This window comes from Asterias rubens, chromosome 6 (assembly GCF_902459465.1).
Source record: "Asterias rubens chromosome 6, eAstRub1.3, whole genome shotgun sequence".
In the NCBI taxonomy this organism is placed as follows: Eukaryota; Metazoa; Echinodermata; class Asteroidea; order Forcipulatida; family Asteriidae; genus Asterias; species Asterias rubens.
In genome coordinates, this window is record NC_047067.1 from 2,183,260 (window position 1) to 2,196,413 (window position 13,154).

Genomic DNA, 13,154 nt, shown 5'->3' on the forward strand with positions numbered 1-13,154 from the left:
CCTCGGTTGGCATGATCGGCCGAATGTTAGTAAAACACTCAATCGTAAAAACAGATGTTTCCACAAAATTCAACATTTTCTGCAAATTTTCATATAAATAAAATACCTCTCATGAGAAGTTGCTTTGTTTTAAACAACATCAACAAATTTTGAAACATTGTTACCAAAAATAGCGATCTATTCTTGATTTGCACTTATGGCTTTCTATAGTTTTCCAATCTGGGTTGGCAAAAACTCGGGCTGTGACGTTGCAAAAGAAAGGTCTATACCCAGGCAGAGGTTAAAGTTCAATCTCACAGGAAGTGAACAAGGTTGGGGGTCAAACATGCAAGGTTCTTCACCCTGGTTTCCTTATGTTATACGGTGTGTCTTTCCACACGTAGGCATAGGCCTTCACGGATATGTTATTGTAATATACAACACCACTCCCATTGGGTTTGTGATTACACTTTTACATTCCACTGCACTGGAAAGTAACAAAAGGGAACTCGGGGTTAACTTACGCTTTTCTGAGAGGAGATTCTGTCGTTCGGTTTGCAGACGTTCTGAGACGTAGGTAAGTGTAAACTTAAGACATGGTACCCGCCCCATGGTTGTTCCTTGCTCCATTGACATACCAACAAGGTTATCACAGCTTGCTGTATACTCAATGGGTCTCTCTGCACAAGTTGGTGTAAATAATGTTAGTGACCTTTGCATCTTTATTGAAATAAAACAAAATAACGACATACGGACAGACATACACAGTTGGTAGGCATAAATACAGACATGACACGGTACTAGTTTTGTTGGCCAATGTCTGGGGTGGGGGGGGGGGGGGGGGGGGGGGTGGAACGACTCAAGCCCCACAGTGCTGAGTTTGCCTTGAAATTGGTAAGTTCAACTTAGCCACAGGAAAGTATTATATACCGAGTCACTGTACAGGCCTAAACTTGATAGCCCGAAAAGGCTTACTTTTTTACAATTCCCCATAATGTTTTAGATCAGATGTACACCACTAGTAATGGTATGGTAGGCCTACACAATCTAGGATCAAAACTTGACAGGATCCCATGTCCGGGGACCTGATATCTGGGTCAGGCTGAGCAAAGAATTTATTTGTTAAATTGGATCTTAATTCGGAGAACAACAACGACGACAACAAAAACAACAACAGCGTGCAGCAACAATAACTGCAGCAGCAGGAACAACAACCACACCAACAACGACAGCAACAACAACAAAACGACAACAACAACAACAGCAGCAGCAGCAACAACAAGAGCTCCAACAGCAACCGCAGCAGCAACAACAACACCACCAAAAAAAACCAAAAAGAAACCACCAAAACACTAAAAACATAATATTGTTTAACTGAAATTTACATTTGTCATTTCATTTTCATCTTCTAATTTGAATTGTTAGAGATTGGACGCAACACGGGACACCATGGGAGAGGGAACTGCTGCTAAGATCCTATGCTGCATTATGACTGTTGGGCTTTCCATCGCAGCACTCACTACGTTACTCGTAGTTACGGCCTATGACGGCGTGGAGTTCTATGAGGTATCGTATATTCCAGTCTCCTTGCGATGACTAGTATATATTGACTGCTTAAAACTATGACTCCCTCGGTGATCCCCGGAGCGTTCTATTTTCACGAGGCGAAGCCGAGGGAAAATAGAACGCAACGGGGATCACCGAGGGAGTCATAGTTCTAACCATTGCACGAGTAAAAAGCAGTCAATATTTGTTTTATAACACCCAAAAAATGTCTCTAAATATCTGTACTATTATTATTAAGTTACAGACCTGAATGCTACAATCCACGGACGACGCGAAAACAGATTGCAAAAACTTTTACTATACTTTGCTGCATGTAGTGTCGTGCAATCCGAAATGGTAACAGACTATTAATTTATCATCCTCGTACACTCAACGGACGTCTGGGTACTGCACGCCGTGTGCTAGTTTTCGGACTAGCGCACGGCAAACCGACGCACTATCACACGGCCGTCGTCTAGCAAAACTAAGACATGGTATGTGACGCGCTCTAAACCAATGAGCAGGCAGAATACTTGTAAGGGGTGTTATAAAGAATCTAGTCGAAACAGTGAGACCAATTTAGAACTCACTTGGCGGTAGTGAAGTAAATAACGATCCACTATGTAGAAGTCCCGGCCGATTGTCTACAATCCGCCCAGGTAGTAGGTTAATGGCAGGACAGTTCTCCAAAGAACAAACTCTACCTGCAAGTAGACACGCACGTGGTGTTACCGCAAACCAGATATATATTGATACCTCACCATGCATTGCCTCAAATTGTTTACCCAAAAATACTTGTGAATTTCATGACATTTCCTGACAGGCAAAACCTTCACTATTAGAGAAGTTTTACTGTGTGTATTGCAAATGTGTTCAAGCATTGAAGACGTAACAGCTGAGCAAGTTTTTTTCTTTTCAAGCCGTACCCCTAGATTTTTAAAACAAAATTATGAGAAAAATTATCGAATTGAGTGGGAAATTACCTTTTTCTCAAAAACTATGTTGTTTAGAGGGAGCCGTTTCTCACAATATTGCATACACAATCAAACAGCTCCCCATTGCTAGTTACCAAGTAAGTTTGGATGCTAACAATTATTTTAAAGGCACTGGACACTATTGGTAATTACTCAAAATGATTGTTAGCATAAAAACTTACTTGGGAACAAGCAGTGGAGAGATGTTGGTAGTATAAAACATTGTGAGCAATGGCTCCCTCTGAAGTAACGTAGTTTTCGACAAGGAGGTAATCTTCCACTAATTTTTTTAAAATAATTATGAGAAATTTGAATTCGATTTCGAGACCCGAAATCAAGCATCGAAAGCACACAACTTCGAGTGACAATGGTGTTTTTTCTTCCAACATTATCTCGCAACTTCGACGACTTATTTTCACAGGTTTGTTATTTTGTGAGAAGACTGTTTGACAACTACCAATAGTGTCCAGTGTCCGGTGCCTTTAGATGACATATTTCAAATGATATTCTTTGCTTTTTCTTGTTTGGCAGTATGGATTCATCAGACGGAAGTCAACCAGTGAGGTCTTTACGGAGATTGTTTTCCAATCTGGGTTCGATTACATTGGGTTAGACTACGAGTTCAAAATCTTCAAGGCTGATGCTCACATTGTGGATCTCGATGGAGTCGCCGTGTTCACTAGAGACAGGCTCGAGGTAAAGATTACATGTACGGTGTCCCGAAAGCAACATTAATTAACTTCAGGAGAAGACACACATATCACTTGCAATGCTATTTTGCTTGTATTTGTTGTTTTTTTGTATCTGTATCATTGCTTTGTTTGTTTTGTATCGTAAATTTTCTGTCAGCTTTTGTAAAGCGCTCCGATCTTTCCGATATACAACACCCAGTTTTTGCAGGGTTTTTTTTCTTCTCGGAACGCGTATTTTGTTTGATGACTGCTCTACCGACACCCCATGTTCCGGCAACTCTGTGTTCCGAAAACCCCTGATAATACAAGCTAGGGTTACGGTAAGGATTGGGATAAGGGTTATGGTTAGGGACAGGGTTGGGATAATACACCTAGAGGTATCGGAACATAGGGATGTCGGAACTAGGGGCGTTGGAACACGTGTGTCGGAATATAGGGTTGAGAAATTAGAATTAGCTCAAACAACTTGCCAACCAAATGGACCGATGGTATTTGCACAAAATAGTTAAAGTCACCTGGAAGTGGTGTTTTTTCAAAATAAAGCTTTTGTCACTAATATATGTGTTTTGATGAGTGGAATGTGAATAAACAGTTAGCTAAGGTTTTAAAAAATCAGTTCTTATGTTATTTACAAATTTAAGAGTAGACCCCGACCCGAGAGGGCGCTGTTCGTGACGTCAATCGAGGCAGACTTTGCCTGTAATGCGTAGTTTGTACGTTTAAAGCTGTTTTTTTTTCCCGTTAATGCCGACCAGGTGTATTGCTGTTGAATGCAGAAAAACACTTTTTGAAATGTACCAACTCACGACTTGGACGTACATGTACTTTGCACGTGTGTTTACTATACGCGTTGTAGGTAAAGTCTGCCTCGATTGACGTCACAAAAGGGGTAGGCGGAGTCAGCCCCCAAACAACTTTATATATTTTTTAAACATATAAATCGTGACAAACAATTACAAAAAAAAATTGTTTTATTGTTCGTAAGCATATACTCTTATGTTTGAAATTAAAAAAATTCTATTTCCAGGTGACTTTAACGGCCTGACGTTTGGACCCTAGCAGAGTCCTTGGTCATTTCGACTTCGAGAAAGACTCTCTGCTAGGGTCGAAACGTCAGGCTATTAACTATTTTGGGAATATAGAGTTGTAGCATTTTGTTTTTGTCTGCAGGTGCAACTTGACTGTACGATGCAATATTTCCTCCGGCCGGAGGAATTGGCATACCTTCATGACACATACGATCTCCTATACAATGATACCATACGGTATAGTGCCATAGACGCCCTCAAGGGTGTAACGGGTGATTTCACAACCAGGGAGTTTGGGGTGAAGCGGGCAATGGTGGAAGAGACGCTGTTTCGGGCCGTCAGGAAGAGGCTGGGTGGGACATGCTGCAAGTTGGGATGTGTCAACCTGCCCAAAGGTTGGTTGTTGTGGTTTGATTACAACAATAAAACTCATTCATGATTTATTTTAAAGTGGGCTGCCGTCGACGAGGGACAGTTTCTGGGGAGGAACAACATCAAAGCTTCAAAAGCCATCAATGTCAACGGATGTACATTCCATGGCAGCATCTATTTTTGTTGGGTTTTGGACGCCATTATACACTTTCGGAACAGAACAAAAAAAGTCCACAGGTTTACAAATAACTTACAGGGTTTACAGAAGGTAATGGTGAACGACTTCTCTGAAAATATTACTCCATGATATGTATTACTCTTTGAGAAAACATTAAAACAATTCTCGATATTGAGAATTACGAATTTATTTTAAACACATGTCATGACACGGCGAAACGTGCGGAAACAAGGGTGGGTTTTCCCGTTAATTTCTCCCGACTCCGATGACCGATTGAGCCTAAATTTTCACAGATTTGTTTTTTATACATAAGTTATGATACACGAGGTGTGGGCCTTTGACAATACTGTTTAACGAAAGTGTCCAATGGCTTTAACCCGTCATCGTGAAATCATGCAGCCGTCGATTTCATACTGACCCAGAAATGGTTCCAGCCCCATCTGACCTGGGTTCCGGTCAATTCTGACCGCGCAGTTTCTGTGTAAAGCTGACGAAAGTCTCCGACGTCACACGGAGTTTATTTGACATTTAACGTTGTATGTGAACTCATGACAAGGGAGGCCTGTTAATTTGCTCTCGTATGAATCATGAAAACTTGTAACTTCTGTTGTAGGATGTGAACCAGGGTGCAAACCGCGAGAGGACTGCACACAGGAAGACCTAGGTTTCTACGTGGATGTCCGATATTTCCAGCTCCGCTTTGTAAAAATTCCGGACATTGTACTTGATCGCAATATCCAGACGCTCACACAGCTTGAAGATGGCGTGAAGGAGACCTATATACAACAGGCTGCACTTGTAAGGAAACTTACAGAGGAAAGGGTAAGTGTACCAAAACAGTTTGGTTCTGTAGTATAGAACTTTCATCCTAAATTGTTTTACATTTTTAAAGGATTCCATTTTTTAATCGATTTAGAAACAAATTACTCCCCGTTATAAAAAGCACTTCGGCAGTGGCAACTTTGATGTACATACACAAAATGTGCATACCAGTAGCTACTAGAAGTTAGTATAGGCCCTACTTGTTTGGTGGAATAAACCTTAAAGTATTGAGATCACGTTTTAACTTTAAGATGGTATTTCATTTCATTTCATTTATTCTGGTTGTTGTGAAGCCAGGGACTCTCGTCAAAAGCGAACTTGGTCACTGTATGCAACAAGAACTCAAAGGAGAGAAGGACAGGAAGGAAGTTTAAATTTAAGGTGTGGGAGGAAACTCACGGAGAAAGTCCACTTTTGTATAGGGACTGAAAGCCAAATCCATATTGTGTGCCCCAGCATGAGTCGAACCGGGGTCTTAGAGGTGTAAGGCGGGGAAGACACTACGCCAACCTTACCACGTGGAGTTAAACAAAATACAGTTTTTGCATGTTCGATTCAGACCGTTTGTGGCAATTGGACTGTTGTAGGCTTTATAAAAAGCAAAGCTGTTGTTTTTGTTTTTTTGTCTTTTAAGGTCTATATGGTTCAAAACTCCGCTGAGGAAATCACCCAGAATGCAACAACAATCGCATCTCTGATTGGCTCACAGGCCCGGGCCGACGCGCGTGCGCGCGTTGAGACTTCGCACAATCGGGGCTTGGCGAAGATCTACAACGATTTGAACATCACTTCGCAGGATCACAAAGCGTCGTTGAATTACATCCGGACGCTTCGAGATCATGAAACAGTCGTCATGTCCGTTAATTTCAACTCATTAGTAACGGGCCCGATCAATGGTGGGAATTGAAATGTTGGTTTGGAATACGGTGGAGTTGAACCCGTCAAAAGAACGCAATATGCCTTTTGCGGGTTGGGGAGTGGCGTATAGGAAGCTCGAGTAAAACACAAAATTCTATTTGTTTCTCACAATTTCGTTTGATTATTTCATCCACCAAGCCTCGTTCTGGTCCAACTGCTTCAATTGGAACATAACAAAATGGTTTCCTACCAACGCCAATGGAGGATGATCTGCCACAAGTCTTCAAACAGCTAGCTATGATTTTAAAATAGCTCTAATCATTTTCTTTTTCTTTATTGGAAACTTGAAGTTGAAGGATGACTAAGATTGATGAGAAATAGACAAATGCCCGACCCACATTCTTACAAAGCCTCATTGGGGATGCTACTAGTATTAATTAAACACAAAATTTCCCCCACAAAAACCAATCAAGTCTTCACTGACTTAGTCAATAGAATGATTAAATAATCAATATAAGATAATGACAAGAGTCACTTTTTCTGCATGTCACCAGCCTCAGTGTTTAAAAACCACCGCTAAATCCAAGGAGCACTAGTATCTCTATCCTTGAGGGAAATATACTTCAGATTTTCTCCCTTTTTCCCCCTTTGGCTCGACTTGACAATGTACTCAAAACCAATACTCCATAATCTGCTTTCAAAAATGACAAACGCCTGCCGACAATTTTTCTCCCCGTCATTTTTTTCTATTTTGTGTTTCAGAGAGAGAGTCCGGATTACCTAACTTTCCGCATCACTGCCCGTTAAAAGTGGGAAATTTACGCGGCGCTGCGCTCCCTTTGACTACCCTTACTTCTCCCCGTCCGTGCCGCCTCTTTTCCGAGGCGCTTAGAGTTGTCTCTTCCCCTGGCCGCCGAGTTGATTGTTGACTGCCGGCCGCCTTGTTAGGCTCAGTCTTAAGCCAGGAGTCTCCGCCTGGGATTCGTTGGGTCAAGCCACTTGGTCTCAGATTTTCTCCTCGCTAAAGGTTTTGCTAGGCAGATTCAAGAATTGTTCTGCTTTCAAAAATGATTTTGAAAATAAGGCAAAAAATATATATAGTTTATACCATTTGAATTCATAACTGACATTATTCATAACTGATATAATCAATAACTAACCTTGTCGTGTGAGCTATATCATAAAACAAATTGCTGAAGAATGAATAAATAAATAAAAAAATTCAAGAATATTTGAACTTCTTCTGGGTGACACAACGTAAATATTTAATTCATATTAAATTCAAATACATCCATATCTGGTATTATCCAAAACTGACTTAATTCATATAACTAACGTTTTTGTGTTTTAAAATGAGTTAAATCATAACAACGTTCACTGAAGAGTTAATAAATAAATAAATTCAAGAATTATTTGAACTTCTTCCGGACGACACGCGGCACTACATAAATATATAAATCGTATTTCAGATTATCCATATCTGACACTATCCATAACATAATGTAATCAATCGTTATTGTTTTTGTTATTGGGCTAAATTGTAAAAATACTAGCTGAAGAGTAAATAAATAAATAAATAATATGTGGACTTCTCTTTTAGCGACACGCGTCAAATAAATATTTAATTTAATATCAAAGGGGGCGCTCTTGATGAGTCAACGGATATCTCAACCTTGCATTTACTCTTCATAATTACAAATGTATAAAATGGTAAAATCGTGATGGAATATCAAATGGATCAATTACAACAATGCCGTCTCTACTGAGTAAGGAACACGTTCCTGCCTCCCTCTTCGACTCGAGAAAGAAGAATCCCCCACTCGTAGTCTTAATTTTGAGAAGAAAAAAAGAAAGCATCGTCTAGGTTTCTTATATCTATCCCCCATGGGTTTATGTTGTGTGAGTTGGAACACGATGATTCAACGCCGCGATGTTAGTCCTTAACCCGTGGTATTGGCAGTGAAGCGGCGAACCTTTGATCTCCCCCTGCTCTTCGCTGATTTTGCCTGCCTCTCCTTTTGTATCGTGCCAGAGCGTGATGGATCCTGAACAATAACCACCCTGCATGTCCACAGCCATGGCGAAACTTAACCGCTTTCCGTCCCCCACAAAAGCCTCAGTGATGGATGAAGCGAAAATAGCCCCGAAAATGAAATAAAATAAAATAAAAACGACAGCGCGATATGAATTCACTCTGATGTCGCCGATTGTCAGCTTATTATATTGGATTTTTTATTTTTTTTGTCAAGACGGTATTTTTTAATTTTTATTTGCGGCATTTTTTTTCTGTCTTTCTCCTGAGGCACCGGGATAACTAGATTGTTAGCCGGATAGCCAATGTTGTGCGGTGCGTGTGGTGCTGGTTCTATTCCATTCACTAAAGAACTGGTTGATAATGTCTACCATTCCAATGGCCTGCATCCAGGAAGAAGTAATGTATAATTCGGGAAAAGAAACACAGAGTTGTTGACGAAAGACGGAAGAACAAACTAAGTTTTACAAATTCATCAAAGACTCTGATTAAAGAATGGTTATGGCGGCAACAATGCGAGAAGTAGAACGCCGTGGTTGCAGTGCGTGGTCGAAACACAAGCCGTTTTTGGCCAAGACTCGTGTCGACATTGGGCGTCATCTATGTCGCTGTAAAAATCCGTAATTAATAAAGAATTATTAGTCCCGTCAATGAGTTTTAGAAGCAAATTATTTCGTCAACAAACGCTATACAATGTGTGCATCCAATTTGACCTTGACTTCTGGTTTAAACCGGAAGTTGAAATGTTATATTGGGAACAAAATGTAATCTTGAACTGGACATTGGATTGACAAGGTGAAGGGTCGTCACCATTGCGCTCAATCATAATTTGATGACGTAACGTCGTTCATGAACACTTTTATTTTATATTATATATATATAACAAACCGTTGACAATGTATTATTCCTCGTTTTATGTACCGTACCAGTTAAATTATTTTGGTGTGAATAATTTAAAGAGAAAGCGAGCAATCTCGTTTTCAAGGATAGGGCCGACACAAATGCAAAACTTACTTTTCAACTTCATTAAACACAGTAAAGTACTAAAGTTGTTTCGAGCTTTAAAGGTATTAGTTTATGGAATGAAAACACAAATCAGCTGGCTTCCGAAACTTTCTCAGCAATTTGGGCCGACAAAAAGGCAAAGAAAAAGCCAATTCATTTCTTTATAATTGTTGATAAAATCTTAATGCGAATTGATGCAAAGTGAGTTTCACACAAAACAACACCGGCCAATTTCAGTGAAATTTGAAACCGTTGTGGAGGACACGTGGTCCTGTTTAAATGTTGTTCCATCATTTTCAGACATGAACAAATGTACTTATTCCAAGTAAAAAAAACATGTATTCCCAAGTAACCAGTGAAATCGTTTCGCCATAAACAGGCGTTTATTTTCTTCCAAAGGAAATGAAATTGTGTGTTATTTTGAAGCGATTGTTGGTAGAAGTCGTGAGTTTTAATACAATAAGTTCTGTCTGAAGTTAAAATCTTGTTTTCTTGGCATAGCAGTCACGGACCGACAGACAAATGTACACAGGAAAGTAGAGTGACAATTCATATTAAATCCTACCACACCAATCTACATTTTTTGCAAAACAATACAACAATGACCAAGAAAAACGCAAACTTTTATGCCATTAGTTTTGAACAAACAAAAAGACAGAAATAGGGCAAATTTATGATTGTGAAACAAACAATGAATGGGATGGAAATAGGGCACAAGGAGATAAAAACGTAAGTGACTAAAACACTGAGTGTTTAAATGCTTTAGACTGGACGCCGACAAACGGTCAAGCGTAAAACTGGGTTAGGGGCATTTTGGTTATTTTTCTTCCTCCGTACGTTTTATCAATTGCAAAGGTACTGGACGCTCAAAATGAGCTTTTTATAATATACAACATAATGAGAAACAACTCCCTCTTGGTAATGTAGTTTTTTTTTAGAAAGAGGTAATTTTAAAATAAGAATACTGGTCTTTGACAATTACCAAACGAGTCCAGTGCCTATCCGCAATCACTTATAAAAATTATACTTGAAGAAAGCACGTATTATGAGATACAGGACTGTGGGAGCACAACACACAAAAGAATACAAATAATGAGAACAAGCGAGATGATTATACGGAGTAAAATATTCAAGTTTGTCCGTTTGGTGTTTCAACTTTTGATTTTGCGTTTAAAAATTTTAAGTACCGTTGGTTTGTGTAAATTTCATTATCTTTGTTTACTTGCCGTTTATGTTTTACTTTTAATAAAAATTTTAGTTTTCTGCATAATGATGTTATAAATCTGAAGTACTGTTGGTTTATGATATTTTAAAATAATTATTTGGTTACTTGCCATCTAAGTTTTACCCTTTCTACGTTTTACCCATAGGACACATCACAGTATTGGGATTTGTTGACCATCCCTGGACAGCCTCTGCTGTATATGTATTGTTTTTCTAAGAGAATTAAATGCATATTTCAAATGTTTCAGAAAAGCTTTCATCCGTAGTCAATTTCTTAGAGTCTCCAAACACAAAGCACTGATTTTACAGATTTATTTTTCAATGACAGTGCATCACGGTCGTCGTCATGCTCTTCTTTTTCAGTACACGCTTCTGCGTTTGAGCCAAGTGTGAAATCTGAGGATAATCAAACATGAAAGCAAAAGAATAATTGTGAACATCTGCTCTCGCAGTTCGCAATCACGAGCCGCGCGTGTCCACACAAGGAGCAAGATTTTAAAAAAGAATGAGAGAAGAAGCCCATACGACCGCTCTTCAGTCCAGGGTGTGATGCCGTCCACAGGGCGGTGACACGCGGGCTTGACACCGACCCAACACCTGAGCATCCGTAGGGGTAGTCGTGGTCGGGGAGTGAGCGATAAAAAAAGAAGGTTGGGAGGGATAGGGTGTGATTGCGGCCCGGCCCCAGAACGCCCCGAACTGTCCGTGCCAATACCATCGGCTGGCGGCACGAACACCCTTACACGCCGGGGTGGGAATCTATGTCTTTTGTCATCGCGTGTTTCTATCATGTGTGTGTCTCTATTCACCGATTATCTTTGAACGCGTTTGCACAGATTTGTTTAAACTACCTTTTTGTGTGAGTGAATAAGAAAAAATATTAGACCGGACCATCGTCAAAGGCAACTTATTTAAAATCATTAAACAATAAATTGGAAGAGAACAATGTTTTTTTTAAACAAATTTCTTCAATTTAGTAATGCTATGGGTTATGATTATTGTTATTGTATGAATAATTTCATACATTCGTCATCATTTTATATTAACACATTTTGATAACCAAGGTGTGAAAATGTCGAACAACTTTGAGTTGGCCCACGGTTCATATTTTGTGTTTATTTGTGCATTTGGTGGTATGACAATGGTTGGTACTGTCGGCTTACCATGTACAAAGTTATAGCGCTAACCTTTTATAAAACATGTTCATGTGACCATAGAGATGTTGTTAGAAGTCACATGGGGAAACTGGATTTGCAGATCTCTTGAATGATAGTTTATTGACGGATCAGAATCTGTAAATTGGGTGAACATAGGTGTTGTTGATAGAATTACATTAAGCAAAATAGTTAAACAATAACAGTTAAATTATTATAGTTAAACAAATAATTACGCATAATATATTAAATGGAAAATAAATAAAACTAAATCCCGGTCGCCATCTTGGCGAACCACATATCTCATGTTTACCAAAACATGTTCACCGACAATACATCACAATCCTTGTTTTTTGGAACAGTTCCGTTGCTTTAATCATCATGTAAACATAATTTAGAAATACAATAAAACTAACCTGACACTTTTTTAATTTCAAAGGGTTATAGCGTTTTTGAGATATCACCGAAAATGAGAAACATTTCTGACAGTAACGTTTCTCAACATAACACTTTGGGGGATAAAAACGTGTGTCTTTTTCCCATAACCACATTCCTTCGAAGTGATTAATGGTTTGTAAAGAATACTTGTTACTACCGAAAGCTGTTGATATTAACACATTGGTAGAAACCACACCCTTTGAAGTCACGTAGTTTTTTGGGAAAGTAGTAATTACTTTGGCTCTATAAGGAAGAATCATTTTCCCATTCAGGCTTCTGAAAACACAAACAATTCTATTCTATGGGTTTCTTGTTCATTATTTCTGAACAATTGAGCCCAAATTTACTTCAATCACCGCTTTCCCTAAAATATCGCTATATATGACGTCAACTCGTAGCAGTTCAAAGAACAAACATCTAGTTCAGACAACAGCGTTTAAAATATTTATGTAAAAATGGTTGATATGAATCAACTATGACTCATATAACCAAGAGCTATATAAAAAATGTATTAAATAAATAAATAAATAAATAAATATCGCGGTCACCTAAAAAAAAAAACAGCTTACAAAAGACTCAACACCTAGTTAAGAAAAGGGAAATATTTGTTAGAACACGGTGGTTTTGTGTGTGTTTAGAGGAGTAAAATAATATTGTTGGACATTTGAAGAGAGCCATCTCGAAGGCAAAAGATCACGTTGCAGAGCACGATAGTTGGCAATATGAGCTAATACTGCCCTCTATTGACAAGTGTGTGAAACATTAATATCACAAGTCTAATTGCATGCACTTGGAACAAACTATAGGCTATAAAATTCGAAGGCACATACACTTCGAATCAGTTTTGATACGT

The 13,154-nt window shown here is 39.0% G+C and overlaps 1 protein-coding gene across 1 annotated transcript; it reads left to right on the forward strand.

The window, feature by feature from the left end:
* The first annotated feature begins 366 nt into the window (after positions 1–366).
* LOC117291453 lies at positions 367–10,070 on the forward strand. Its single transcript, XM_033773145.1, has 6 exons — positions 367–556; positions 1,405–1,545; positions 3,030–3,194; positions 4,361–4,613; positions 5,382–5,590; positions 6,225–10,070. Exons 2-6 carry the CDS (start codon positions 1,429–1,431, stop codon positions 6,495–6,497), a joined length of 1,017 nt encoding a protein of 338 aa, XP_033629036.1. The 5' UTR covers positions 367–556; positions 1,405–1,428; the 3' UTR covers positions 6,498–10,070.
* Positions 10,071–13,154: the final 3,084 nt, after the last annotated feature.

What these genes read in the sequence shown, in the direction of transcription:
- LOC117291453 (XM_033773145.1), top strand. Translation starts at nt 1,429, where the DNA reads ATGGGAGAGGGAACTGCTGCTAAGATCCTATGCTGCATTATGACTGTT. An exon ending in ATGTGTCAACCTGCCCAAAG is followed by an intron (nt 4,614 to 5,381) that starts GTTGGTTGTTGT and finishes CTTCTGTTGTAG; the next exon opens with GATGTGAACCAGGGTGCAAA. An exon ending in GGAAACTTACAGAGGAAAGG is followed by an intron (nt 5,591 to 6,224) that starts GTAAGTGTACCA and finishes TTGTCTTTTAAG; the next exon opens with GTCTATATGGTTCAAAACTC.